Source organism: Emiliania huxleyi, assembly GCF_000372725.1.
Source record: "Emiliania huxleyi CCMP1516 unplaced genomic scaffold EMIHUscaffold_45, whole genome shotgun sequence".
Lineage (NCBI taxonomy): Eukaryota > Haptophyta > Isochrysidales > Noelaerhabdaceae > Emiliania > Emiliania huxleyi.
Genome location: NW_005198611.1, coordinates 95,034 through 122,904, shown reverse-complemented (window position 1 = coordinate 122,904; position 27,871 = coordinate 95,034). Strand labels below are relative to the sequence as shown.

The 27,871-nt window shown below is 65.7% G+C and overlaps 8 protein-coding genes across 8 annotated transcripts; 3 read left to right on the top strand and 5 right to left on the bottom strand.

The window, feature by feature from the left end:
* Positions 1-746: 746 nt before the first annotated feature.
* On the bottom strand, positions 747-3,173 carry ICL1 (isocitrate lyase). Its single transcript, XM_005768635.1, has 3 exons — positions 2,954-3,173; positions 2,762-2,879; positions 747-2,646 (listed from the first exon to the last, which is right to left on the bottom strand). The coding sequence occupies exons 1-3, from the start codon at positions 3,140-3,142 to the stop codon at positions 1,136-1,138; spliced, it is 1,818 nt and encodes a 605-aa protein (XP_005768692.1). The 5' UTR covers positions 3,143-3,173; the 3' UTR covers positions 747-1,135.
* A 2,906-nt stretch (positions 3,174-6,079) lies between these two features.
* On the top strand, positions 6,080-6,798 carry EMIHUDRAFT_436526 (hypothetical protein). The gene has a single exon (XM_005768634.1). The coding sequence runs from the start codon at positions 6,091-6,093 to the stop codon at positions 6,724-6,726; it is 636 nt and encodes a 211-aa protein (XP_005768691.1). The 5' UTR covers positions 6,080-6,090; the 3' UTR covers positions 6,727-6,798.
* Positions 6,799-6,908: 110 nt separating this feature from the next.
* On the top strand, positions 6,909-8,117 carry EMIHUDRAFT_210589 (hypothetical protein; the record flags this gene model as incomplete). Its single annotated transcript, XM_005768633.1, has 3 exons — positions 6,909-7,023; positions 7,113-7,328; positions 7,450-8,117. 3 exons carry the CDS (start codon positions 6,909-6,911, stop codon positions 8,115-8,117), a joined length of 999 nt encoding a protein of 332 aa, XP_005768690.1.
* Positions 8,118-8,381: 264 nt separating this feature from the next.
* EMIHUDRAFT_102870 (hypothetical protein) lies at positions 8,382-10,758 on the bottom strand (the record flags this gene model as incomplete). The annotated part of the gene is made up of 4 exons (XM_005768632.1): positions 8,382-8,660; positions 9,337-9,522; positions 9,911-9,998; positions 10,076-10,758. 4 exons carry the CDS (start codon positions 10,756-10,758, stop codon positions 8,382-8,384), a joined length of 1,236 nt encoding a protein of 411 aa, XP_005768689.1.
* Positions 10,759-11,892: 1,134 nt separating this feature from the next.
* Positions 11,893-12,729, bottom strand: EMIHUDRAFT_210586 (hypothetical protein; the record flags this gene model as incomplete). The annotated part of the gene is made up of 1 exon (XM_005768631.1): positions 11,893-12,729. The coding sequence occupies one exon, from the start codon at positions 12,727-12,729 to the stop codon at positions 11,893-11,895; it is 837 nt and encodes a 278-aa protein (XP_005768688.1).
* A 434-nt stretch (positions 12,730-13,163) lies between these two features.
* EMIHUDRAFT_102868 (hypothetical protein) lies at positions 13,164-14,930 on the top strand (the record flags this gene model as incomplete). Its single annotated transcript, XM_005768630.1, has 1 exon — positions 13,164-14,930. The coding sequence occupies one exon, from the start codon at positions 13,164-13,166 to the stop codon at positions 14,928-14,930; it is 1,767 nt and encodes a 588-aa protein (XP_005768687.1).
* Positions 14,931-15,490: 560 nt separating this feature from the next.
* EMIHUDRAFT_210584 (hypothetical protein) lies at positions 15,491-16,616 on the bottom strand (the record flags this gene model as incomplete). Its single annotated transcript, XM_005768629.1, has 2 exons — positions 15,491-15,571; positions 15,918-16,616. 2 exons carry the CDS (start codon positions 16,614-16,616, stop codon positions 15,491-15,493), a joined length of 780 nt encoding a protein of 259 aa, XP_005768686.1.
* Positions 16,617-17,150: 534 nt separating this feature from the next.
* EMIHUDRAFT_102866 (hypothetical protein) lies at positions 17,151-18,926 on the bottom strand (the record flags this gene model as incomplete). Its single annotated transcript, XM_005768628.1, has 1 exon — positions 17,151-18,926. The coding sequence occupies one exon, from the start codon at positions 18,924-18,926 to the stop codon at positions 17,151-17,153; it is 1,776 nt and encodes a 591-aa protein (XP_005768685.1).
* Between the last annotated feature and the right edge of the window lie 8,945 nt (positions 18,927-27,871).

Genomic DNA, 27,871 nt, shown 5'->3' with positions numbered 1-27,871 from the left:
GCCGCCGCCGCCCTCGCCGCCGCCGCCCTTGCCGCCGCAGCCCTCGCCGCCGCAGCCCTCGCCGCCGCCTCCGAGCCCGCCGCCTCCCTCGCCGCCTCCACCGTCGCCGCCCCCACCGAGCCCGCCGCCGCCGTCGCCGCCGCCGCCCTCGACGCCGCCGCCCTCGACGCCGCCGCCCTGACCACCGCCACCGCCACCGCCGCTGCCCGGCCCGCTGCCGCCGTCGCCGCCGTCGCCGTCGCCCCGACGGCGCAGCGGCGGCGCAGCCACCCGCTTACGGCATCCTTGGGGTTGTGCTCGCGCCGGCCGACCTCGCCGAGCCGCTAGCGCGCGCGAGGGAGGCATGTGCGTTGCGCCGCTCAGCGGCCGTGGAGGGCGAGCGCGGGGGATGCGCGCGCTCACTAATAAGTGCTACATTGTGCGTGCTGTATGTCGGTCTGCACACTGTACAGTGCCGCGGTGCCAGTGGGGTGTGAATGTGAACACTGACCCTCACACACTAAGGGTTGGTCAACCATGTGGGTGTCTATGTGTTTCCCTCGGGCAGTAGATTTCTATTTCATCGTCAAAAAGCGCCCGTATTCACTTGCCAAAATCGCGACCGGGGTGTTCGACCGGGCTAATCACACCCCTCTCCTTAAAATCCCTGTGTGGTGGCGGCGTGCCGTCCTCCCATCCCTCCCTTGGGTTGCGTGTTTTCTTTCTTTCTTTGGCGCGCCAGTGCGCAGTGACCAGTGTCGTGCAAAAAAGAACTGCCATTTTGGAGAACTCTTAAAACGTTCATAAAACTCACTGGAAACCACAGACCGCGATACAGCATAGGACCCGCCCAATTACAACCCCTGGAGACGCCTCCCCGCGCGCCCACGCAGGGCGCGGGGTGGAACCACGAATAACAAACAGGCGGGGAGTGGGGGGAGACGGACGATCCACAGAACGAGGACAGACGAGAACGGTACGTCACTCCAGCGGCCCCTCCCGTAGGGGCGGGGGGCGGCGAAAGCTGCCGTGGCCCCCCCTCTACAGGGATGTGGGGGTGTGCCCTCTCGAGGCATATGTGGGGGGGCTGCCGCCCCTCCTCCCGCTCCCTCCGCTGCCCCTCCACCCGCGTCGCTCCCGCGCCGCCGCGCCGCGCCTAGGGCGAGTCCATCGACGAGGGCACGCGCTTCGTGTTCGGCAGGTAGTCTGGCTCGTCGATGGACGAGTAGATGCGCGTCTGGTTGGCGTAGGCGCCCTTGTCGGCCGACTCGGCCTTGCCGGCGAACTGGGACTCGGTGACGCCGGCGCCCATGGCGGAGGTGGAGGAGGCGCCGCCCGACGCGATCCGCATCTGCTCGTCCATGAGCTCCGCGCCCGACCAGTGCTGGTGTCTGAGCAGCTTGACGCCAGCCTCGCGCTCGGCGCGCTGGATCATGTTGACGTAGGCGTGCATGCCGCGCTCGGCGTACGCCTCGACGAACTTGTGCGTCATCAGCCCGTCCGCGTGGAAGCCCGCCAGCGTGATGAACTGCCACACGAAGCCGCGCCGGCCCAGCTCGCCCGTGAAGGCCTCCATCTGCTGCTCACTCATGCCCGCCGCGTCCCAGTTGAACGAGGGCGAGAGGTTGTAGGCGAGCATCTTGCCGGGGAAGGCGGCGTGCACGCCCGCGGCGAACTCCTCCGCCTGCGACAGGATCGGCTTCGCAGTCTCCATCCACAGCAGGTCGGCGTACGGCGCCCACGCCTTGGCGCGAGCGATGGCCATGTCGGTGCCCGGCTGGAGGCGGTAGTAGCCCTCGCGCGCGCGGGGAGCCTCCCAGTCGAAGGCGGGCATGCTGTCGCCCAGGATCGCCTTGGCCGCGGCCGTCATCTCCTCGATGCCGCCCCCCTGCGCGACCACGTTCTCGAACGGCAGCATCGACGCCGGGGCGACGCCGCTCGCCTTTGCGGCTGTCCGGACCGCCTCGGGGAAGGTGCACATGCCCGCGGCGTCGGCCCACTTCTTGGTGACCTCCTCCGAGTCGAGGCCCTGCTCCGCCGCGAGCGAGAGGGTCGCGTTGAGCGTCGGCGCGTCCAGGCTCGTCCCCGCCAGCGGCCGCGAGACGGTCGCTCCCACGATGAAGGCGTGGTCGCGCGGGTCGATGTTGGACGAGATGAAGGTGGCCGCCTCGGCGTCGGTGCGCGCGATGATGAGGGTGGGCGTGCCGAGGATGTCCGCCTGCAGCCGCGCCGCGTTGAGCCGGTCCGCGTGCTCCTGCGTCGGCACGAGCACCTTGCCTCCCATGTGGCCGCACTTTTTGGTGCCGGGCGACTGGTCCTCAAAGTGGATCCCGGCGGCGCCAGCCTCGACGAACATCTTGGTGAGCTTCATGACGGCGGTGAGGCCGCCGTGGCCGGTGTCGCCGTCCGCCACGATGGGCGTCATCATGTCGGGCACCTGCGGGTTGGCCGACTCGCGGCACTCCTCCTCCCACAGCCTGCGCTCGTGGTGCTGCATCGCGCGGAAGAGCTGGTCGCACTTGTTGGGCACCGTGTCCATCGGGTAGTCGGCAAAGTCGGGGCCGGGCTCGTTGGAGGAGGCGGCGGTCGAGGATGACTGCCACCCCGAGATGTAGATGGACGACAGCTTGGGCGCCATCGTGGCGACCTGCACCGGGTCGAGCGCGCCTGCCGGGAACACCAGTCGCGAGGGTCACGCAGGCAAGGAGGGGAGCGGGGGGGGGAGGGGAGGGTGACGGTGGGGGGGGAGGTAGGAGGGTAGGGAGAGGCGGGAGCCACGCGCCGAAGGTGCGTGAGTGGCCGCCGCTCTGCTTGCAGAGCTGCAGCGTGTCGAAGAGCTTCATCGACATCTCGCCAGCGGCAAAGGAGTTTTGGAGCGAGCCGCGGAGCTTGATGACGTCCTGCGCGCGGGAAGGAGGGAAGGGGGGGTGAGTGTGGAACCGTCGCGCCGCGCGGAGGACGCCGAGGCGCGTGCCTCGGCCGTGTAGTTCCGCTTGGTCTCGGCAAAGCGGTCACTCGACCACCACTGCTTGAGCGCGGCGACCTCGGCCGCAAAGTCGCGCTTCTTGGGCGGGATGCGGGGCATCTCGCCCGCCAGGGGCACCGTCGACATGCCCCTGCTCAGGAGCGCGACCGCGGGGCGCGATTTGTTGGCGTGCACCATGGGAGCTCTAGTTTGGACCTCGGTGAGAGAGCTCTGGCTTTGACGAGGCACGGTGATTGCAGCGTAGAACTTTTTGGTATCGTAGGAAGTGTGCACCCTCCTTGGCTGAAGTCGAACGTGCCTCCTCGGCACGCGTGCTTGTCGGCGTGTGTGTGTGTGTGTGTGTGTGTGTGTGTGTGTGTGTGTGTGTGTGTGTGTGTGTGTGTGTGTGTGTGTGTGTGTGTTTGTTTATTTAGCGTGTGTGTGTAGAGACTAGAGAGTCTTTCGCACCGTGTTTGTTGGAGCGGCCGCACATTGCTCGGTACCCCCCCTGCACATCTAAAGCCATGGCCGACCCCCCCCCCAGCAGCAGCGCTCTGCCTGTGGGGGGTGCTGCGTGCTGGCATCTCTGTACAGACAGCAGCTGTAAGTAAGTACGGTTAGCGTTCCAGTGGCGAGAATTTATGGTCGCAGTGGTCTCACCGGCGTACCGTCGCAGTGGCAGCCGGACCACCGTGATCTTCGACAGGGAGGGCCACGCCTCCCCGAGCTCGATGAGGGGCCAGCGGAGGGGAGGGGCGAGCCGAAGACGATAGAGAGGCCGCGGATGCGGGCGCGACTCGTCGACCAGGGAGAGCCGGCCCGACCTCCCTGGGCGGGGAGGCGACGCGACCCATGCCACCGCCTTTGCCCCGGGGAGTCGGGCGCGGGATCGCCGGAGGCGGAGTCAACAGGATCAGGCAGAGAGGACGAGACGGCGGCGGGGCCGCAACCGAAAAAGGCTAGGAGGGGAGGTAGGGCCTCGCGCCCGCCGTACAACCATCGAGAAACGAGAAGCAAACAGGAGAAAGGACCGAGCGGGGGGGTGGACCCAACCGGCGCCGGGGCAGGGAGGCCGGGCGGAGGGGTTGTGATTGGCGACGCCGTCGCCAAGGGGGAGTGTGTGTCGTCGCGTGTCCTTGTCTGGTGTTTACTAGCTCCGAGTAGAGGGGGCGTTTTCTGCTGCTAGAGGAAACCTGGAGCGCGGTACTAACCCTCGGAGACCCGTGTTTATTTTACGGCCCTTTCCCTGCGAACGCGCACCCCCAGGGCTAGGGCTCTCTTGCCCGCAACCCGATCCCGATCATCCGGCCCGCTGGGTGCGCTCCTCAGCTCCCCGGCCCTTGTCGTATGTGCGGTGTGACCCTCGAGCCAACCCGACCGACCGACCCCCCGCTGGGGCTCGCGTGGGGTGCTCACGCCCCGCGCGCGTTGGACGTGCTCAGGCTGCTGCCGATGCCGGCGGGCGCCAGCAAGGAGTCGCTCGGCTCGCAGCCAACCTTCCGCGCGAGAGTCCTGCCCGTCCTCCCGCCGGTGCCCGCCGCCTTCGGGGCCGCCCTCGCCTCGCGCGCACTCGAGCTGTTGCGCGGAGGCGGAGGTGGAGGAGGAGGCGGAGGAGGCGGAGGAGGAGGCGGAGGCAGCGACGCTGCCGATGTGAACGGCAGCGCTTGCGGCGGCGACTGCGACGATGGCGGCGGCTCGATCGGCGCCTCGCCTCCCCAGCTCCCCTGTATGGGCCGCTAAATTTACCCCCTTCCGCACTGAAAACATTTTTGACCGCAGCGAATATGTTCACACCCGAGCGGAGGCCAATTGATTCGCGAGGCTCTGGCAAAAGTGCGGTTGGCAACGGGCTCTTGTCCGTGCAAGCGCCAAGCCTTCAGCTGGTGCCAAAACGTACCAAAACGTCCTCTCCGCGACCAAATACGCGGTCGTCGGTAGAAATGGCTTGCTTGCAAGAATGGGATGCCGACAGGCGTCAGGCGGCGCATGCCGAGAAGTCGCTTGCCGTGCGGGAGCTCGTGCGCCTCTCCCTGCGCGTGCAGTCCACGGGCGTCGTCGCGGAGCTTCATCTCGACACGGCACTGGTTGCTACGAGCGGCAGCGGAGCTGATCACGAGCGACGAATTCGCAGGGGATGCCAGGCAACAGATGGGCGCGCAGATAATTGGCGTGGCGTCCTAAACAACGCACGAGCATGCTCAACTGCTGCGCGACGCTCTCTGCGACCCCGACTTTCTTTATGCGCTTAGCCTTCGCCGCCGCATTTCCTAAAGATTCCTAAAGCGACACTAGCACTAGATGCGTCCTGGCATCGGGAGGGTCCGCCTAAGAGGAAGTATGCATGTACTTTGTGCGTGGAGTGTCTTCCCCTTTTGCGCAGCAATACCTTAAACTTTTAGGCCCTCCAAATTCGGGTCGGAGCGTGTAGCGGAGTGGGCCCCGAGTTTGAAAAAGGCGACGGACGCTTGCGTCCTAGCCTCCAACAACGCCTCCCCGGCGCAGAGGGGCCCCCGGAGGGATGCTCAACCGCTCCACGCCACGCCGCTTGCGGCGGTCCTCTTCCCAGCTCCGCTGAGGGCGCACACGTTATTCTCAATTTGTGTAAGGCGCAGCTACCGCGAAGCGAAGGTATGCGCGCTGATGCCCAAGCGGTGCGACACACCGTTCAAGCCGCCGTCCCAAGTCCGCATATGCGCCTGGGCGGCCGAGCATCGGCGGTGGGGCAAACTGATGCTCCTTCGAGCGAGGCCGAGGCTTCATGTGAGGCCAGCACTTCATGCGAGGCATCGGCTTCGGGAATGGAGCCCGTCGGTGAAGCAGCCCTAGAGCCTGACGACGCTGCTGCGTCGATTAGCACAGTCGTGTCGGCCGAGCCGCCGGCGCCAGCTGCGCCCGCCTCGTCTGAGCTCGACAGTGGCAAGGCCGCACGCAAGGCCGCACGCAAGGCCGCACGCAAGGCCGCGCGCAAGGCCGCGCGCAAGGCCGCGCGCAAGGCCGAAAAGGCGGCCCGTCGATCGGCGGGCAGTGCCGCTGCCGCGGTGGCCACCGCGGCCGCCTCGTCTGCCGCTCCGCTGACAGACGCTCGCTCGGGGGCGGCGAAGCGGGCTGGCGCGAGCAGGAGCAGCGAGGCGCTCGGGCGGCTCTGGATGCAGCACGCGTCTATGCTCCGCGAGTCGGCGGCGAGACTCTTCGCGGACATGGATCTGATCGCGCAGGAGAGGAGGAAGCGGAGGCGAGGGGGAGGAGGGCCGCGCCTGGCAGGCGGTGCGGCCGGCGGCCGGCTCGGCGTCATCATCGGGCAGGCGCCAAACGCGAGTGCTGCGGCGGGCTTCCGCCCTTTGGAGGGCCTCGCGGAGCAGCGGCTCGCCCGGCTCGCTGGCCTGACGGTGGAGGCGTTGTGGGAGCGCTTCGACCGGCGCAACGTGCTCTCGGCCTTTCCTGGCCGCAAGCACAAGGACGACAAGCACGGCACGGCGGCCGGCTACGCGCTGCACGCGAGCACGGGCGATCGCTTCCCGATGGAGGAGGCACGCGCGGCGGCGGCGGCGATGGACTTGTCGGGCTACCGACTCGTGGTGCTGCTCGGGCTCCGCGTCGCGTCCGCCTTCCGGCTCCGCCAGCCGAAGCTGCTCGAGGAAAGCTGCTCGGCGGAGTCGCCGCTCGCGTGCCCCGTGCTGGTGCTCCCGCACACGTCGGGCGTCTCGCACTTCTGGAACGAGCCGCAGAATGTGAGATTGGCGGAGGACGCGTTCCGGCGAGCGATGGCGAGGCACATGTCGTGATGGTCTCAAGGACTTGTTAGAAAAGAATGTGTCGCTGCCGTGCGCGCAACCTTGGCGTTTTCTTTGTTCTGAGTCCCTTGCCCAGTGTTCCGTGAGAATTCTTTGTTGGGGGGGTGCAGCACGTGCAGCATACCGGTCCAGCACACCTCACATCGCAACCAACGGTTGCCCCAGTGTTCAAGATGCCAAGCACGCGAGCTCTCGTCGTCGGCTCCGGCATCGCCGGCCTGACCACCGCGCGCGCGCTCCAGCGGCGCGGCCTCGACGTCGTCGTCGCCGCCCGCGAGTGGTCCGCACGTACCACGTCGGCCGGCGCAGGCTTTTCCAGGCTTTTCCCGTGAGCTGCAATACGCTGCGCGCATGAGCCGCTCCCTTGCCGCTCCTAGGAGGGTTGTGGATGCCGTTCCACGCCGAGCCGGCCGACGCGGTGGCGCGGTGGGCCTCGGTCACGCTCAGCTGCCTCCTCGAGGAGCAGCGCTCGAGCGCCGCCCTCGGCGCTTTCATCGAGTCCCTGCCCGCGACCGAGCTGTTCCGGGCAGAGGCACCGCCGCCGCCGCCGCCGTGGGCCTCCGACCCGCGCCTGGTCTTCGAGGCGTGCTCCGGTGATCCGGCGGCGGCGCTCGCGCGGCGCGGCGCCTCCACGCTCGTGCGGATCCCCAGCGAGTACCGCTCGAGCTGGAACGCCCTGGCACGCACCAAAAAAAAGGGTGCGTGCGCACGCAGGAGGTGTGTGGAACACCCTACACCGTAGGCTGTGGAACAGCCTCGTCGTGGACTCGCCGCGCTACCTCGACGCGCTGCAGGCGTCGCTCTTCGACAGCGGCGCCACCGCGCGGATAGAGGCGCTCGAAGGTGGCCCCGCCGCCGTGGCTGAGCTCGCGCAGAGGCTCGGCTGCGAAATCGCCGTCAATTGCGCTGGCTTGGGCGGCGGCGCCCTCGGCGGCGAGGATGCCTCGGCGGTGACCAACGGGCGCGGCGTGGTGCTGCAGTACGAGCGCGCCTCGGTGGCGGGCCTCGCCGTGGTCATGTCGCAGGAGGCGCCGCTCTCGGGCGGCGACGCGACTCCGGCTTACGTCATCCCGCGCGGCGACGTGGTCGTGTGCGGCGGCTCGTACGACGAGGGCGTGACGGCGGACGCGTCACGCGAGGAGGTGGGGCGGATCGAGGCCTCCGCAGCCGCCATCGCGCCCGGCAGCCTGGGGGCGCTGCGTCAAGTGTGGGTCGGCCACCGGCCGGTGCGAGGCGCGGGCGTGCGGGTGGAGGTTGAGCCGCGCGCCACGAGCGGCGGCGTTCTGCTGGCGCATAACTATGGGCACGGTGGGTCGGGATGGACAATCGCGCACGGCTGCGCCGAGGATATTGCGGATGGGGTCGCCGCCGCTCTTTCCTAGACACTCTGATTTTCCTCTGCGGACAACACACGAGCAAAAGAGAGCGCGAGACCAGCCACACCTGGCGCGCAGCGCGTGTGCGCGTGTCCAGCGCGCTTCCACGGCGCAGGGTGGTCCCGCTATATGGACAACACAAACGCGCACGCCGCGAAACTACTCACCTGGCGCCGAAATGAAATCGGCTCGGATTTGTTGCTGGTAGATCAACATGATGCCAAAGCATTGGCGGCTACCGTCAGCGACGGGCCGTGGTCAGCCGAAGCGTCAAGAAGCCGCGATGCCGTGTGACGACGACTTGGTGAGCAGCTCGCTCATCAGCTGCGGCCTCGCATCCTTCGCGATCTTCGTCGACGATTCGATCATCGGAGCACTCTTGTCGACCGTGTCGACGTGGTTCAGTTTCGGCTTCTCCTTCAACTCCTCCTTCAGCTGATTCATTGGACTGGCCTTGATGGTCACGCTCTCCTTGACAGGCTCAGACCGGTCGTTCGTCTGTGTTGGCTTCAGCGTCGTGCCCTTCTGGATCGCGGTAAGGTCCATGATCTGTGGCGGCGGCTTGAACAACCCTCTTTTCAGTCCCTCTTTTCAGTCGTCCGTTCGTCCTGGTCTTCACAGCCTTGTTATTGAGAAGAAAATACGTCCGGCGCTGTGCGCTGGTCTGTGAGAGGTTGAGGTGCGAGCCCTGGAGGCCCTGGGAATGGGGGGAGACTACCCAGCCTTGTTATTGATTGGGAAGAAAATACTCAAACGTTATTAACGTTAGCTGCTGTTGTTGGGGAGCCCCACTGTTGTTCTGTTGTTACTGTTAACACTAGCAACACTGTTCAGCTCTTAACGTTTGACAACCCTAGGAGCATAGACATGAGCATAGAGCACCCCGCGCGCAGCACGCCTCACGTGCCCACACGCGTCAGCCCACAGCCGTCACAGCAGAGCCAGCCCACCCCCCCATGGGGCATGGCCATGCTGTGACCTGTGTGCGGATTCTTAGCACACATTTACACAACGCTTCCTTTTAAATATTTTTTCATTTGCCGCGTCCTTTACCTTTACTATCGCCTCCGCGCCACCGCGCAGAGCCCTCTCGCCCCTCTACACCCAAGGCCGACGCAAAGGCGCCGTCGATACGCCGCCGCAAGGCAGGCGGCATCGCGGCGACGCCTCGCTCGCGATGCTCGGCAGCGGCGGCGAGGGTGACGAACAGCGTGTTGCGCAACACCGGCGGGCCAGCCTCGTCGAGCGGGCAGAGGCAGAACTGGGGCCGCGAGGGGTCCTGCGGTCGCAGGCCCGAGATCGCGCAGCGGCTGCGGAAGACGAGGTTGACGACGATGCCGACCTCGTCGAACGAGAGAGGCCACGCCTCGGGAGGGCTCCACTCGGGGAGGTGGCGCGTCCGCACGTGCTCCTGCCCGCGGCAGGAGGGGGCGGCGCGTGGCTCCGTGGGCGGGCGTCCGCGGGGCGACCCTCGGGGAGCGGCTCTCGGGAGGCTCTCGGGAGGGGCTTGGGAGACCCTCGCACGGGCTGACGAGGCGCTCCTTGTCAAAGCGCAGGAAGAGCTTCCGCTGATACGGCGCAGACAGCGGCGGGAGGGGCGGCGGCGGCGGCCGAGCAGCGCCACGGCCGCCGCCGCCGCCGCCACGTTCGCAGTCGCCGCCGCAAGCGCTGCCGTTCACATCGGCAGCGTCGCTGCCTCCGCCTCCTCCTCCGCCTCCTCCGCCTCCTCCTCCACCTCCGCCTCCGCGCAACAGCTCGAGTGCGCGCGAGGCGAGGGCGGCCCCGAAGGCGGCGGGCACCGGCGGGAGGACGGGCAGGACTCTCGCGCGGAAGGTTGGCTGCGAGCCGAGCGACTCCTTGCTGGCGCCCGCCGGCATCGGCAGCAGCCTGAGCACGTCCAACGCGCGCGGGGTGTGAGCACGCCCCGCGAGCCTCCGCCGCGCATCGACCCCCGGCAGGCGCACCCGACCCGCTGCTTTTCCGAAGAGTAGACGCACTCGACCCGCTGGTCGAGCGAGCGCCACCAGTCGCCGCCGGCTGGCTCCGCCGCGCGGACGAGCTTGCCCACGCTGCTCGCGACCGGGTCGCCGAGCACGTCCGCCAGCGGCGCCACGTGCAGGCAGCCGCAGTCCGCCTTGCCGCCCGCCCCGAGCGCGCTGAGGAGGGGCAGGCCGGCGCGAAAGCAGTGAACCTGCAGCTCGGCTTTGGTGGCAATGTCGTCGATCGCGTCAATCACGAGCGCGACCGGCCCGCCGAGCAGCTCCGCCGCCGCCGCCGCGTTGAAGAGGGACACCCTCGCGTCGATCTCGGCACCGGGCCGGATGGCGAGCAGCGCTGCGCGGAGGGCGAGCGCCTTGGCGAGGCCGACTTCGGCGCGGGTGGCGGTGGCGTGCCGGTTGAGCGACGAGAGGGTCACCTGGTCAAAGTCGACCAGCCGCAGCCGCACCACCCCGCCGCGCAGCAGCAGCTGCGCCGCGTGCGAGCCGACCCCGCCCAGCCCGACGACCACAACGAGCGGCGCGGCGCCGGCTTCCACTGCCGCACAGCGAGGCGCGAGGACGGGGCGGCCGCTCGCCCTGCGCCGCCGACGGATAGAGGCGAGGAGGAGAGCGCCGACGAGTAGCAGCGTCGAGGCGCGGAGCAGCATATACACACACACAACAGCACACGCCCTCTCGTCAGGCCGACAGGCTGAAAATTACGCCGCGATTTTGCGGCCTTCTCGAGGTTCTCGAGGTGGATAGGAATCTTATCCTTTGTTTGGGTGACGTTGGGTAGCGAGGATTGGTGTGACGCGATCCACGCAGGCGTGTTTTCTGGCGGCCGACCGTCAGTGCACGGAGTTGCCCCTTCTCCGACTGCCCCGGCTAGTTAGTTCCCCCGAGGTCGTCGGGTGTGACCCCTGCGTCCCCCGAGACCTAGCGCGGGTGGTTGGAGGGGGCTCGCTGCAAGGAGGGGCGGTGTAAGAAGCCGATCCCCGTAGTCCGCCCCGTCCCTCCCCATCGAGCCGCATAAGCGGCCACGCCTCGCAGATTCGTTTCTCGCGCCTGGGAGCTGGGACCTGGGTCAGGCGGACTGCGGCCTTGCTTTTGAGACATGGCCGCAGCAGGAAGGCGAAGGAGGGCGCTGGGAGCAACACGGTACACGGAGCTCCGTTGGACGCGTTTTCAAGATTAGCGTGTCAGTACAGAGTGAATTGGAACTAGCCAACACACACAATAGCACCCTTGTATCCCTTTCGACGTGGACGATCGCTCATTTTGTCCTAAGTTTAAATGGGCGCAGCCTCATTTGATTCAATGAAAAGTGGCTCGGCAAGAATGAGCTATCGTTGGGAATCCACTGTGCACTGAGAAAACGCACCCTAGAGGACTCGCTCAGGGCCACTAGGGCGGCGACCTCGACCGACTATGGAGGACCCGTCGCCAGACGACGCAGGGCAGAAGACGGTGAGGCGGAGCAGACGCGCAGAGCGAGACGAGGGAGGGAGCAGGACTTTGCGGAGATCAGCAGGAGGATGTACGAAGAGATTAGGAGTAGCAGGGACCCGAGGGACCATGTGGAAGACGGCTAGTGCTAGTCCCCCACCAGAGGACGACCCCGGCTAGTCGCCGACCACACCCACAAAGAACCCTGCACAAAGATCGCAAGGGCGGGGACCTGTTCCTTTTTACCCATCTCACAGTAGAGAGCTGTCCGTTTTTATTTATTTATTAGGGCCACTGTTCCACTGTTCCAGCTTCCAGCCAGCTTACATCTTCTCTCCGCCACACGCAGAGTCTCACCGAAGGTGCAGTGCACTGGCTGCGAACCGATTGGTCTCATCCTCGGTGTAGAGGAGCCTCATGTCTGTAGACTTGAGCGCTCTCCTCACCGTCTCGACCTCCGAGACATAGCCACTCTTGAACGCCTGGTACAGCTCGCCGTACCATTTGTCCTCCCCCGAGTTCGCTGCCGATGGCAGCCGGATTTTCACGCCCATGCGGCGCTCGACGATGGACGGCCAATGCGTCGAGTCCTCCGCACGAACGATGAGCAACCTCAGGGTGCCGCGAACGGCCCACAAATCGTGAGAGGACGGGTCAAACCGAGGGAGCCAGTCGACGCGCTCGCCGAGCACCTGCTGCAAGGTGTCGATGATCGACCTTCCCACCATGTGCGGTTCGAGTGTTTTGTAACGCGACATGATTTGGGCCAAGGACCAGTTTCTCACCGCGGGCCCAACATACTGTGTGTCCAGGGTCTCGAAGAAGTCGGACATTGCGCGGGCGAGCGTATCACGCACTGGGATGATCATCCATAAGTTTGTATCTTGCGGTCGTACCATCTCCACCATCCGCTGAGCCACTGAAGCCACGTGCGTCTTGAAGCCGCGTGGAGGGGTCTCCAACGCCAAATACTGATCATCTCGCCAAATGCCATCCGCGGCGATGTTCCGCACGAAAGGTAGCCGCGATCTACCAGTTAGGCAGCCGAACGCAAGCTCGAGGGATGTGCTGCCAGTCTTGCCGAGGGTGTAGAGGAGGAGGCGGTCCGTTGTGGAGTTCCAAGGGGTGACGTCAAGGCTGGGGCCGGCGGCCACCGCAGAGGTGAGCAGTGAGAGCAGCAAGGCAGGCATATCAGCCGCTTGCGGCAGCACAGGTGGGTCGAACACGCAGCACGCACGCGCGGCAGCACAAAAGTAGCCTACGGGGCCGGTTGCCTACAATGCAGGGCTCCACAAGTGCGCGTGTCGAAACCTCTCCGACGCGCTCGTCTATAGTCACGCCACGTATGAAGATTCTTCCTGCGTACTCTAGTAGTGCCAGTGCGCGCCAGTCCCGTGCCCAGTGTTGCGCTAGGGTGCATTTTTCTAATTTTTTGTCGAATTCTAAAATTACGTAAGAGCTACATACACTGGAAAATCCGAGAAACCCTTCGGCTCGCTCCTCATCGCAAACCCCGTCAGCAGTTCACCCTTGGGTATTCATTCGATTCTTCTTGTGCGTGACTTCGCAGGCAAGACTCGAGCACGCTCTTAGAACGCTTCGTGCGCTCTCGGTGCCTCGAACAATGCCCGTGTGCGCGACGTCAGCCAAGGACGCCATTCTGCACCGACCGTCGTCACCAGCGACGGTCATCCACGAGCCGGATGCTGGCGTCTCCAAGACTCGTGTGAGCGTGCTCATCATTGGTGGCGGGCCGCACGCACTTGCGGCGCTCTCCGCCTTGCACGAGAGCTCCTTCGCCTTTGGGCAATTCACGTCAGACAACGCCTTCCAGCGGCGAGTGGGCTTCAAGAACCTCCAAAAGATTGGCATGGTCGGCATCATCGATCCAAACGAGGGCTTCTGCGAGGGATGGAACAAGCGCTTCGCGTCCCTGGAGATTGAGCACCTGAGAAGCCCCGCGCTGGCCCACCCGCTCGCCTTTGAGCCCATGGCGCTCGTGAACTTTGCGTTGCGCGAGGGCCGCGAGGGCGAGCTACTGGCAGCGCCCTTTGTAAGCAGCAAGCTGGCGGACGAGGGCTTCTCGATGCAAGACCCGCGCCTCTACAGCCTGCCGTCGACCGCTCTATTCCGCGACTTTTGCGCGTCGCTCGAGGCCAAGCTACCCCACGAGTGGTACCGTGGGTATGCGACGCGGGTGGCCAAGGACGGCGACAGCGGCGAGTACATGGTGAGCTACGAGTGCGAGGGCGTCGAGCACTGCGTTGTCGCCGAGGCAGTCATCTTCGCGACGGGGCCGACCGGGCCGCCGATTGTGCCCTCCCCGTTCCTCCCGTTCATGGGCAGCACGATGGCGGACGGCGTTGACGGCGTTCCTCCCGTTCATGGCGGACGGGTGACGCACACTGCCGAGCTGCTCGGCCGGGGCAGCACGATGGCGGACGGCGTTGTCGGCGTGCGGGGCGCGAGGGTGCTCGTCGTCGGCGGTGGCCTCACCGCTGCGCAGGCCGCGCTGGCGGCGGTGGGTGCCGGCGCCGCCCGCGTCGTCCTGCGCTCTCGCCGGCCGCTCCAGACGCGCGCCTACGACCTGCACGACGACTGGGTCGACATGCGCAAGACGAACCGGCTGCGCTTCGACTTCCTTTGCATGGAGGACCGCTGCGAGGGGGCGAAGCGGGCGGCGCCGGGCGGCACAGTGCCCGCTTCCTACATGGAGGAGCTGCGCCGCGGGGCGGCGAGCGATTCTAGCGCGCTCGAGCTGCAGGTGGACGGGGGGATTGAGCAGAGCGCCGTGCGACTCGAGCGCGGCGAGTTGCATGTCGACGGCGACGCCTTCGACCTCGTGATCCTCGCGACGGGCGCCGCCAAGACGCCGCTGTCGTCCAGGTTGTACCAGCAGGTGCAGGCCGACTTCTCCGCGCCGGTGCGAGACGGCTTCCCGCGCGTGGACACGTCGCTGCGGTGGGCGGACGGCGAGGACTTGTTCGTGGTCGGTGCCAACGCCGTCCTCGAGCTCGGCCCCGGCGCGCTCAACCTGATGGGCGCGATGCGCGGCGCAAAGATCATCGCGGTGGCGCTCCGAGACCTGATGTGGACCACCAAGCGCGACGGGGCGCCTTCGGCGGTGGTCAACGTGAACAGCTTCTCGTGCCTCGGCCTCAAGGACGCGGTGCTCCTCGGCTTCGCCGACAGCTCGGACGAGGAGGACGCCGCCAGCAGCTCGGACGACGAGCAGGCGGTGGTCGGCGAGGCGGTGCGGCAGCTGTCGTCGCTCTCCGTGCGCCCGGCCGCTTCAAAGAAGAAGCAGGAGCCGCCCCTCTCCAAGGCGAAAGCGGCTCGCCTGCGCGCTCGGAAGCACAGGAGGGCCACAAAGGCGTCGAAGGGCATGTGATGTGAGGGGCCCAGTGTCGTGTCTGCGTGGTTGTCGTGTGGCGCAGCCGAGACGCGCACGTGTGTACCGGGAGAGAGGGGAGTCGGGAGAGAGCGCGTGTGTGTCGTCGCGGGGTCCGTGTCCGCCGTCTCTCTGCCCGGCGCCCAGATATACGCTCGGGTCTAGGCTCGGGTTATGTGGAAGGGGGTCGCCCCCCCCCTCTGCGGCGACACTCGGAGAGGGACTCGGGGCGTCGCCGTCGGGGGACCAGGCCTCCACAGGCACAGCTCTGGGTCTGCGTCTGGGGGCACACTCTGCGGGCTATAAGCCCGCCCCAAACGCTTTCTATCTTAACGTGGTAAAACACCCCGCGTATAAACGAGACTCAAAATATTTGTGTCTTTTTTGTGCATGTGTCGGTAACCGCTCAAGAAGGTAGAAGCCAACTTCTAACATCTAAGAAACATATAGGACAGTAACATATAACACACGACTCTATCTGTTACTAAGCCGTATCTCTCACGAGCTCCTCCGCCACATCGCCTCGAGGGTTGCCTGGCTGCTGCCGCCTAACCGCGAGGCTAGCGGGCCGATGGGAGGTCGACCGAGCGTATCGTGCGAAAGCCTGCGCTTTGCGCCGGCGCTGCTAGCGCCCCGCGCCGCTTCGCACGCAGCACAGAGGGGAGCGAGGGGAGGGTTGATCAGCGTGCACGCGGCGCACTCCCAGCCCGCCTCCTCGTCGGCCTCACAGGGAGCAGCGGCAGCGCCGAGGGCAGAGGCAGGGCCGAGGGCAGAGGCAGGGCCGAGGGCAGCGGCAGAGCTGAGGGGAGTGAGAGAGCCGGGAGAGTCGCGGGCAGCGGCAGAGCTGAGGGGAGCAGAGCCGTCGGCGCATGCGGCCATGCCTCCGGCGGCCGGCGCGGCGGGAGGGGAGGCGGCAGCCGCAAAGGGTGCAGCCGCGGCGGCGGAGGCTGCGCGCGTCGCGGCCGGCGACTCCTCGAAGCTGCGCACAGTGAGGTTGATGCGCCGCCCCTGCAGCTCGTGGAGTGCGCGGCGGCTGCCCGCCTTCATGACCTCGTGCTTGTGCGTGCGCTGGCACGCGCCGCCCATCACGACGAGGTCGCCGTCGCCGAGGACGACGACCGCGCCTTTGAGCTTGGCGTCGCGCCACGCTGGCGGGACGACGGCGTCGCGCACGCCGTCTTTCGGCAGCAGCCGGAACCGCCGCACGTGCGCCTGCGGCTGGCACCATGAGAGGGAGAGGATGGGCGCAGAGGCGTGGAGATGCCGCTCATCGTCCGAGTGCGCGCCCATGTAGTCCGAGCCGCCCTCGTAAAAGTTGAAGAGCGCCGAGTTCTGCGGCTCCGTATCCGACTCGACCCGGTGCAGCGCATCGATCACCGGCGCGATGGGCGCGGGCACGGCCGCAAGAGGCAGAGCCGCCGCCGTCTGTCCAGTGAAGCGATAGTCGAACCCGTAGGCTTGCTGGTAGCGATGGAAGGTGACGGGCTTCCCGTACATCACCCCCATCGGCCGGGTCGGCGGGTGCGTCGCCCACACAGTTTCAAAGGCCTCCTTGTCGCTCGGCCAAAAGCGGCGGGCGTGCAGGATCCACGATCGGCCGTCGGCGGTGAGGGAGTGAACGTCGACCGTCACCGCAGGTCGGATGGCTGTGAGCCGGGCGGCGAGGATCTGCGCCTCCGTCAGCATTGGGGCGCGGCGGCGGCGGCGGCGGCGGGGCGGCGGCCGCGGCGGCGGCGGCAACGGGTGTATGTACAAATCAGGATTTTTTTTATTGTAAGGCAGGGGGAGGGATCGGAGGACGGCACGCCGGACGCCGCCACCACACAGGGATTTTAAGGAGAGGAGTGTGGTGCTAGCCGTCGCCCACCCTCGGGCGTCTCCTCTTCTCTCCTGCTGTTTCATCCTCTGACTCATCGCTCCTCAGCCTCGTTCTGAGACGCCGCCGCCGCCTGCCTCGATCCCTTGTGCGGGGGCGCTTCGTGCTCGAATTCTTTTTCGGTGTGCGGCTTTACCTGCGTTAGTGCGAGTGGCTCACTGGCCGGAGTGCGCGGGCTGGCAGTCCAGTAACATTTAACAAAATCACACACACACACACACACAACGACGTGTCATCCAAAAGGAGCGTATAGCATGTGCTTGTGTGCATGCTCACAGAGGTCAACAGGTCTGTGCAAGTCTCTCCCCCCCCCCCCCCCCCCAGTCGACATGTCGGCTCCTGCTCTACTCGTGACGGCCCGCCACATTCTCCCTTGGCCTTGCCTTCCTCGCACCCGCCCTCGCCGCCGCGATCGTTTGTCTCAGCGCTGTCGCCTCTCCTCGCCGCACGACCGACGCCACGGCCACCGAGGCGAGGTTCGCCTGGAAGCCGGCGATGGGGCCTCGCTGCGCCGCCTCGAGGGCGCGCAGGCTGGCGCGACACTCGCGGAGGAGGCGGGCGTACGCGGCGCGCTCGATGGCGGTGCTCGATGGGGCGGCGAGGGCAGCCCACGCGTCGACACCAGCCGCGCTGACGAGGGGCGGTGCCCCAAAGCCGCGAGGCGAAGCGGCGGCGGCGGTGGCGCCGGCGAGGTGGGTGGCGGCCTCGGCTGGCGGCAGCGCCAGCAGCCGCAACACTCGCATCAGCGACGGGTCGACCTCGGGGAGCGCGGCGTCGACCATCGGTGGCCGATGTACCAACGGCGAAGCGGCCGCTGCCTGGCCCGGAGGCGGAGGCGGTGACGGAGCGAAATCAGACACGGGTGAAGGCAGCGGCGGCAGCGGCAGCAGCGACGGAAGCGGCGGCGGCGGCGGCGGCGAGGGCCTTGCCACAAGCTCGAATCTCAAAGACTCCTGCCCTGCCGCCTCGAGCACAGCGCGCTTCTCTGCGCGCCAAGGGTCGGCGGGGTCCACCTCCAGCCGGAGAGCCGCGGACGGCGACTGGGCGGCCGTCACGAAGCCGAAGGTGAGGAGGGAGGTGCGGAGGGTGTGCGGCCCGTACGAGGAGGGGAGCTGCGAGCCGCAAGGCACGGCGCGCTCGCAGAAGAGCGAAAGAGCACTTTCGCGTCTCTCCCGACCCAAGGCTCTCGCCGCCGCCGCCTCCGCCTCAGACTCCGCCTCCGCCTTCGCCTCCGCCTCCGCCTCCGCCGCCGCCGCCACCGCCGCCGCCGCCGCCTCCTCCGCCTCCGCCTCCTCGCCCCTCCTCTCCGCCTCCCACCTCACTGCCCGGCTCGTCGCGTCGTCATGATTCGCAAGATCGATGAAGGGCGCCAGCACAAGCTCGTCCCGCTCCCAGCCCCCGCCCCCTCGCCGCCGCATGCGGGGCATGGTGTACGCGCGGGACCTGACGAGAGCGTTGGCCAACATCCACCTCTGGAGCCCGCCGCTGCGCTCTCCGCTGAGCGGGCAGGGCGCGCCGCCGTCGAGGCCGAGGCGAGAGAGCCACGAGCAGGCCGGCTCGGCGGCCGTCGAGAAGGGTGGCGCCCGCCGCAGGGAGCGCCGCAGCCGCCGCAGCTCGGCGGCGCTCGCAGCGCGCAGCTCTCGCACGTCTGTCAGCAGGCTGGTGCCGGCCAGCAGCGTCTCGCGAAGCACGCGCGGCCATAAAAGCGGCGTGTCGACCGATGAGGGTAGAGTTCGCACATAGGGACCAAACCTCGAGACGTCACCTCGTTGCTGTGCCGCCGCCGCCGCGAGAAGCTGCAGTGCCAGCACGCCGGTGCTCTCATCGTACCCGTTGTGCTCATCCTGCAGGACGCCCTCGGCCGACAGGACCTCAAGCAGCGCGCCGAGCTGGGGGTCGTCGTGTGCGGCGGAGTCGACCGTGAGAAGAAGGGCGCGAGGGACGGTGGCTGCCACGTGACCTTTTGGCAGGTCTCGCGTGGCGACAACGCCGACACCCATCCCGTGGCCCAGCCAGGAGGCTTTCACGCCGTCGAGGCGAGCACCGTTGGCGAGGAGCCATGCGGTGAGTGGCGCAATGGCGGCGGATCGTGCGGTTAACGGGGCGGGTGGAACTCTCATATGGGCGAGTGGAACTCCTGATGCAGCGACCCGTGAGCCCGACGAAGGCGGCTGGGGCGCAAAGAATTCTGAGATGAGGAATAAACGCGGGAAGTCGTACCCGCTGATCTCTCTCTCTGACGCCCTGAGGCGGGAGCACTATAACCAACAACATACCCAAAACTAAAAAATGGAGCTAGGCTAGGGTTGCGCAGCTATGAACAGGAGCGAGTTCGCGCTGCGCTAGGCTCAGACGGCGTGTTCGCGCTGCGCTAGGCTCAGTACGGCGAGTTCGCGCTCTGCACCGCTACTCTCCGCTAGCGGCAGGCTCTCTTGGCTCTTGCGGAGAATTTATCTGGGTGATGCTCTGATAAACCCTCCGGATCTTCGACAAAGGTCGGATATTTCTTTTTTCAAAGTGCAAGGTGTGAATAAGAGGTTTATGATCGGGCTACTACGACGAACTATGCGGCAATCGACTGGGCGCCTGGCGCCCGACCACCCCCGCGCAAAGACCTCGTAGTAGCCCTCCCCGTAACCGACTTGGCCGGACTTGTCCAGGCCGCTGTCGCCGCGCAGATCGGCGCGAGCAGTCGCTCGAGGGGCTCTACTGGCTGGCGGTGCTCAAGGGGAAGGCGTACACGCTGGCCGAGGACACGGTCGTCAACACCGACACCATCCCCGCGGGCTATCTCGTGGTCAAGGCGCAGTGGCTCAGGCTCGAGCAACGCGAGTGCGAGGGCAAGCTTCGCTCCTACACGCTGCTCGAGGCCGAGACGCTCATCATCGTGAATCACATGGTGCGGCTGGCGGGCTTGCGCTTCTCGCCCGGCCCGGGCGGCCCTGCGGACCGCCAGCTGAGGAGCGCGCGCGAGAAGCTCTATTATATTGGCCTACAGACGCATTACTCGCTCGAGGCGTGCTGCAGTGAAGACCAGTCTTAGAGCCGTATTGAATTGTTTGGAGGCGTCGATTTGTGCAAAAATGTGTGTTAGAGAGCGCTAGATGGCAAAATTTTCTTCGCCTCCGGCGGGGCCGCTCGCCGCGGGGCTAGAGAGTGACTTTTGTCGATGTCGGCTAGAAGTGCTGCACGTTTTTCAGAATTTCACCCATCTCTCGGCTGCGTTGGCTCGCCAAAGTCTTTGTTCTCGATGGCGCTGGGTCCGCTGACTGGGGCGGGCGTGGGTGTGCGTGTTTTGTAGAGAAGCAAAAACGCACGTCGTCCGGGTTCTGTCGTGTGCGTCGAGCGTGCGGGCGGAGAGGCGAGGCTGAGCCTGTGGCGAGAGCTAAGACAGAGCAGTGCGAGAGTTACACACGACACACACGACACGACAGGGACACAGACACAGACACAGACACACACTGCGCTCCCCTCAGCGGGTAGGGAGACGCGAACCCGACGGAGTCCGGTGGTGGGGGCCCACGCAGCCAGCCCCTGCGTTGCAAAGGTTGGTGCTGAGCCGCCGCCGCCGCTCGCTCTCGAAAAGCGTCGCGCTGCTGCCCGTTCCCGGAGCGACGAGCGCGAGTTTGGTGGCCAGGGCCTTGCCTGAAGGGGGGGCGGGGCAAGGGGGGAGAAGATGAGGACGTCACCGAGCGGGGGCTGCCGGGAAGGTGGTGGGCGGGGCGTCGATGCACCTTAAACGGGCGAGTAGCGGGAAGACCGTCGATACTCCGGCGGAAGAGTGCTCCCCCGCCGCCCCCTGGGTCACCCCGAGTGACCTCGCAGCCCACGCCGTGAGGCGCTGCTGTCAGGGGAATGTTGGGGGCGCGCAAAGCCACTCGGAGGAGACGGCCAGGAGCCAAGGTGCGGCCGGAGCGCGGCGAAAGACCGAGGGGAAGTGGCCGCCGCATACAGCCTCCGGCGGGCCTCCGGCGGACGCCTGCGGCGTGGCGCTGCGCGCGACCGGCCCCTTCTCGGTGCGCTGCACGACGGCCTCGCTCAAACGCGCGCCTGCCGGGGCGGGGCGGTCACGAGACCGGCTGAAATCGCGGCCACAGCTGCTTCGGGGGGTGAGGATGGCCGGGCTTGAACGGCTTCTCGCGAGGTACTCGCGTCCTGACGCAGCAGCGATTTCGCGGGCTCTAATTTTTCGCGGCCTTCGCCGAGCGCAGGCGCTGGGTGGGACCAGGGGGAGAAATTTCTTTTCTTCGCGCCCCCGCACAAGCGCCGAGCCAAGGAGCTCCGCGGAGCCGCCAGGCGCCCACCCCGGCGGTTCGCTCGCTACGCGTCGCTCACCGCCGGGGCGGGCGCCTGGCGGCGCCGCTGCGCAAAAAGGGAAGAAGACCTACGAGGCTGATCCGGGCGTAACGCCAGCACTAGTGAGTAGTGTGGGTCCTGCGGCGGTACCCGCCTCTGTTGTTCGGGCAGTGAGAGACGCAGGATCTGCACGCGAAGTGGGCCACTCCGCATTTGCATTTTGGTTTTGGGTGTCGGAGATATCATCCATCGCAAGCATTGCTAAAAATCTCACTCTCGCAAGCACTCATCAGTCAGTCACGTCAGTCAAACCCGCGCCGAGCCGGTCTCGGCGGGAGACCTCGGAGCCGCACGCGATGCTGCGGCGTGCGTGATGGCTCCGTTGGCTCCGTGCCCAAGGCAGATAGATTAGGGTGTGAGCTGCGGCAGCCAGTCGGAGGCCGCGATGGATGGCCCAGGGCCGGCGGCGGTGAAGGCGTCCGTCGATGAAGGGATGTCGTCGAGGGAGCCATCGTCCTCCGCGGCTGGTGCACCGGTCCAGTTGTCGGAGTTCGAGATCGCAGTCGACTTGGAGATGTTCGGCCCGTTGACGAACTCACGGAATGTGAGCGACTTGGTGCACGCTGGGTCGAGCATCATGACTCGCACCTCATCCTGGGCGAGGAACTCGCCCAGGGACCCGCTGTTGGCGTCGCCGTTTTGATCGAGCTGCATCCACTGCATGGTTTCGTAGCCAAGCGTAAACGCCCAGGAGTTGGTGCCTGGGTGACTTGCTGATGAGAGCGCCTTCCAGGCGGGTAGTCGTGCCCCTCACCTACGGTCATACGGCGGCGTCAGAGGGGGGGAAGGGGCGCGAAGCGTGAACATGGAGGCAAGCAGGTGGTGGGCACCTGGCCAAAGCCGGCGACCTCAAAGTTGTCGTTGCTTGTGCGGAGCGTGAAGGGGACCGGATCGGCAGCAGCGCGGGCGGCAGCGGCCGGAGAGGCCGGAGAGCTGTCCGACGGAGGCCGGTCGTGCATCGGCGCGTCGGCCGTAGGGGCCGTGGGGGGCGGCATCCATCGCTGCGGGTCGCTGCGGGGTGCGGGCCGACGATTGTGGACTGATCGATTCGGCGGGCGGTGGGACGTTCTACCGTTAAAAGAGCGAGACGAGAGACTTATAAGGGTAGACAGCGAGGCGCCCACGTACGTACTTTAGTACGCGTCTCTCTACTTGTACGCCAAACGCATTCTGTGTGAGCTCTGTGTCTTGATTTGCCAACAACAAACCTAAAGCAAAACGTGCCTCCCCGTCTTTGTAGCCTGGCGTTTGTGCCCCGTTTGTGCCGCGTCCCGTGCCCCCGAGTTCATTTTATATACAAAGCAAAACGCACGTGTGCCCCGTTTGGTGGGCAGGCGAGATGATCGGCAGATGATGAAGGCTTGAAGGGCGCGAAGTTTACAATATTCTGCTCAGAGGGGTGGTTGACGGGTTGAGGGTTGAGGCCCCCCCTCAACCATCTGGTTGACGGTTGAGACCCCCCGTCAACCCTTTAGTTGAGGGTTGAGGCCTCCGGGGCCTATTCACAGGCTCGCGCGTGATCACAAGATAAACTGGAACAGCCTGCCGCCAAAAAATCGCTTCGCCTGCGGCGCGCTCTTGCGCTCCTCGTACCTCGAGCGCAATCCATAAGTAGGAGACGCTCACTGTCGCCATTCAGGCGCCTGATCCTTCAGCAAAGCGATGGCCTACCAGGTACGAGTTCAGATGCGCGCCCGGCAGAAGACGCTTGTGCTGCCGCATGCAGTGGAATGCGCACAGAGAACGGACGGCAAGAGAAGGCAAGGGAAGGAAGATAAACGGCTGGTGAAGCTCAGCTCACGGCGTAGTATTGCGGTCACTAACCATTCACGGCAAGAGTCACGGTGAATGCTGCCGCATAAAAGCAACAGAGTCGCGGTTGGCGCGATGGTCTTGTCGCGGTTATATAACGACTTGACGTTGCACACGGCCATAGACGCAGTATCTGTTTGGCGAGCCTCAAGCAGCGAAAGCAGGCGCGAGAAATTAATGTCAATCCTGAGATCTCAATTTTGGCGCTAGTTTCGTTTTCTGGTGCACACATCATGACGACTTGGGTCTCATGTAGCTCTCGACGGCTCTTCGACGGCTCTTTCTGGTTGGATCAGACAGTGCTATCAGTCAACAACACAATGCCGAGAGCAGGGCGGCCTTCGAGCAGGGCGGCCTTCGAGGCAACTAAGTTCCTGCTGCATTTTTCATCGTACAACTTGATGGCGGGCGGACGTGTCGAGCATGGAAGGCGGCCATTGCTCAAACCTGTTCGAGTTGGCCTCCGGGAACAAGGGTGCGTGGCCGGCGCGGTCTGTTTCACGTGCAATAAGGGCAACGCCATCAAAATCGCGAACATGGGCCGACATGCCTCCGACATTTCTCAGGGCTCGGACGGAAGCTCTGCAGACAGCCAGACCGCTCTGCGCGGTCGGACCGACTTTTTCAGACTTTGCTATTCTGGATACTTGAGGGTATGTGCTGCTAGATCTCACTGAGCTGAGCTCGTATCTGGCTTTGGTAAGCAGTTTTGAGTTCGGTAATGTCTCCGGAGACGGAGGGCCGCGTCCGCGGACGACCATGACGTCGGCCGCAGGTCGGCCGGGACAGAGAATGTGTGTTCAGACCTTTGCGCGGGGGGTGTGAACAGCCATTCCGCGTGGTTGAGGGGTTGAAGGGGTCTGTCAACCACTTGGTTGAGGGTTGAGGCCTCTGTCAACCACGTGGTTGACAGTTGAGGCAATCGGCCTCAACCACCGCTCTGAGTAGACAATATGTAACTTCGGCCGAGTCGCAGACACCATATGTCAGCCGCGACGACGGAGCCGCCCACCACAGAGCTGCCCACTGCGAAGCAGCACCGCACCGTGCTCGCCTCGGACCCGAGTGCCCTTTCGCCGGGAACCAAGGTCAGCGTCCTCTGGTCGCCTGGCAACTGGTTCCTAGGGACGTTGAGCGACGTGGAAAAGGAGACGTTTACTGTGAAATACGACGACGGCGATAGCAAAACGCACCCACTTAGCTGGGTGAGCCGGCGGCGGGTCCGCCTACATGGGAATGACACCGGCGGGTGCAAGCGGCTGGGATGCCTGTTCGCGTTTGGGCACGACGGTGCGTGCTCTCACGAGCTGGATGCGGCAAGCCAATGCCGGCACCGCCGGCCCCCATCGCCATTCATACCAGAGCCGGCACCGCCACCCTCAAAGCTGAAGAAAGCCGCCGCCGCCGCCGCCGCCGCCGCCGCCGCCGCCGCCACGGGTCCGCACACGGTCGACCGCAACATACCAACCGAGGGGGAGGACGAATGGCAGGGGGAGCAGGAAGGCGATTTGGGTGACGTCTCCCTCTCCCTCAAAGAGTTGCGGCAGCTCTGCGCCGCCGAACGCATCTCTACGCGCGGAACCAAGACGGCGCTGCTTCGGCGTTACGAGAACCGAGAGCTATGGCGCGAGCGATTCGGAGCGGTGCACGACCGGCAGCTTGGCCTGCACGTGCCGCAGGCGCAGCGCTTCTCTGGCCCGCGCCTGCCTTCGCTGGAGCCGACAAGAATCGACTCGCTCCTTTTTGAGGGCGCTGCGGCCGCCGGATGGGACGTGTTCCCTCGCAACCAGGCGGACCTCAAGGTGGGAAAGTTTGCTTACGAGGCGCCTGACGGCGGCGGTCTCTTCAAGAATCGGCGCACCGCGCGAGAGCACGCGGGCATCCCGCCTCCGGAGAAGAAGGCCGCGCCTGCCAAGTGCACAAAGTCTTCGCGCTGCATGAAGCTGCTGGGACACATCGGCCCGTGTAAGCTGCGAGCGAAGCCACAGCCACCCAAGTGGCAATGGGCTGGGTACAAGTCGCACCGCCCTCACGAGCTGCTCAACCGCCGTGTGCTCCGCTACTTTGACGGCGATCCTTATGAAGGGACGATCATAAAGTGGCTGCCCGCCGCCGTCATGACCAAGTCGGGGCAGGCGCTGGAGCCCGGGCAGCTCTCGGACAATACTGTGCTGTTTGGAGTGCGGCACGACGACGGCGACGAGGAGCAGCTGGAGGAGTGGGAGGCGATCGATGCTATTAATCGATATGGCTCGCTGCATATGGCGACTCCTTCCCTCACCGCTGCATCCCCGGCCTCCCCGGCCTCCCCGGCCTCCCCGGCCTCCCCGGCGTCCCCCACCTCTCCTTCTATCTCCTCCTCCACTGCCTCCCCCACCTCCGCCTCCACCGCTTCTGCCGCCTCCTCTTCCACGTTCCCAGCCGCACCCGCCGCATCCGCGGCGCAGCAGCAGCGGCAGCGGCACATTCGACTGCCTCCGGGGCGTCCGCAGCCCTCGCCTTCTGCCCACCGCCGCCCCCGCGGCAAGATCGTCGATGTGATCGACGCACGCCTCCGAGGTGGAGGGCACGAGCTCCAGGTCTTGCGTGAGGATGAGGGCCGCGAGCTGCGCAAGCACAAGGGCGAGGAGTGGATCGCGGTCACCGAAGTGCCGTCCACACTGCGCGGGACGGCGGAGGAGCTGATCAGGCAGCGTGAGGCGGAGAGCAGCACCTTGCTCGCCGCTGCAGCAGGCTCGGACAGCGACAGCGACGACGAGCTCAGCGCATCGCTCACCTCCTCCCTTCCATCGATGGGGCAGGGAAGTGCGCAGGGACGAGGCGCCGCCGCCAGCGAAGAGGCGGCCGGCGCCAAGCGTTGCGCGACGCATCCAGCGGAGGACGCGGCGCCACCGCCAGCGAAGAGGCGGCCGGCGCCAACAGCGCCAGCCAACCCCGAGGAGCAGGCTGTTGTGCCCGCAGGGTCGGAGGGGTCAGTGCCGAATGCTTTGGACATGGGCCTGGGTGCTGCAAACGGGACGGCGGCAGTTGTGGCGACGCAGCCGGGCCCTGCGCCCACGCGAATGCCACCGCCGCCGCCGCCGCAGCAGCAGCAGGGCACGGGCACTGCACACGCGCCTGCCAAGAGTGCCATGCACTTGAAGCTCGAGGAGGTGAAGAAGTTCTTTGACCAGGGGCTAATCGACGAGGACGAGTGGAGGAAAACAAAATCCAAGATCCTCGGCATCTAGAGCTGCGGTTCAGTCTGGGTTCTATGCTATGCGAAGTTGATAGCGCGCCAATAGCGCGTTTGTCGACGGACGTCGGGCCTCTCACCCGACGACGGGCGCTGCCGCAGATCGCATGCCCAAACCCTTGCACGGGGGATAATTTTACTTTTTGCGTTTTCTCCAAAATAAAAGAAGAATCCCGCCGGAAAAGAATTCGCGACTCGCGCGCCGGCCCCGAGCTCGCTGTCCCGTTCCAGTGTTGTGCGAGGGCGGCCCTGTAAATTCTTCGCCTGCTCTCGCCGCTTGCATGGCGTCTTTCAGGGCCCGCCTCGAAACTGCGGCCTCCGCTGTACGATCCGCCGCGACGAACAAGCGATACAAGTCCGTTACTACCTCGGAGGTGCGCTGCCGCAGCGCCGCGTATCCACGCTCGCACCGGCGCGCATCACCCGCACGCGCCAACCGTCGCCGCGCCGTCGCCGCAGCTCGACTCAGCGTTTTCGATTGAGGACGGCGAGGAAAGCACCACGGGCGTGCCCGACATCAACCGTCTGAATGCGCAGCACGCGGAGCTGCTGCGGCAGGCCGAGAGTACCATCTCGTCCACCGAGACACATGTGCAGTGGCTGAGAGAGGAGCGTCTGCAGGCGCGGCTCTCTTTGAGCACAGACACGCTCCCTCTGCCTAGCGCCAGCTCTTGCACCCGCGCCAACCGCGGCTCGGAAGACGGAGAGGATGACAGCCCCATCCGCGCCTCGTCTACAGAACCAGCTGTCCGTGGCGGAGCTACACGAGCACGCCGCGCCGCCGAGCTTCTTCGGGGGGCGACGGAGGCGGTGCTGTCGAGGCTGTCGAGCGATGTGCACAATTCAGTAGGCAGGAGGCACTTGCAAGTTTTTCTTCCTTCAAGCACTTGGAGCACTTGGAGTGCCCAGTGCCCAGTGTGCGGTGCCGCGGGTCATTAGCCTGAAAGAAAGAAAACCCCGCGGTAGACGGCACGCCGCCACCACACAGGGATTTGGAAGGAGTGGAGTGACGTCGTCTGACGAGTGTGGTGCTAGCCGTCGCCCACCCTTGCCCCTTGCCGGGCGCGCGTCTGCCGTCCGCGCTCTTGCCTCTTCCTGTCTCTCTCCCGCAGCGCGCCAGCGGGTGTGCGCGCGTGGCTCTCGCCGATATTGGTCTCACTCTCAGCCGAGCACTCAGGTCTGACTGTGCGACTCTCGTCGCAGCACACAGCGGCCGAAGGCCTTCATGCCTTCATCTTTTCGTCACGTTTATGCCACCTCCCACCTCGCGGTCGTCCGTTGGCCCTGTATACGAGGTTTTCCGGCAAACAAAAAGGAAAACAGAGGGTCCCCAGCACTTTGCGTTTCCGGAAATTTCCAGGGAAAACAGAGGGTGTTTGGTGCTCCATTCTGGAAACTCGCGAGTTTCCCTGAGTCTGAGAGCTGGTCTGGGGCAAAATCTGAGGCAAAATTGAGGAATCAATACCCAGGCGGTCGCAGGGTAAATTCCAGGTCTACACGTTCTCCGCAAAATTCCCGGCATTTTGACGATTTGGCCTAAAATTTGGCTGATTTTGGGCCCAAACCAGCCTCAGACTCGGCTCAGAGCGGCCAAAAAATTGACGATTTCCACGGAGTTTTCCCGGGAAAATAGAGAGGAAAAGAGAGGCTGAGGGAGGGTGT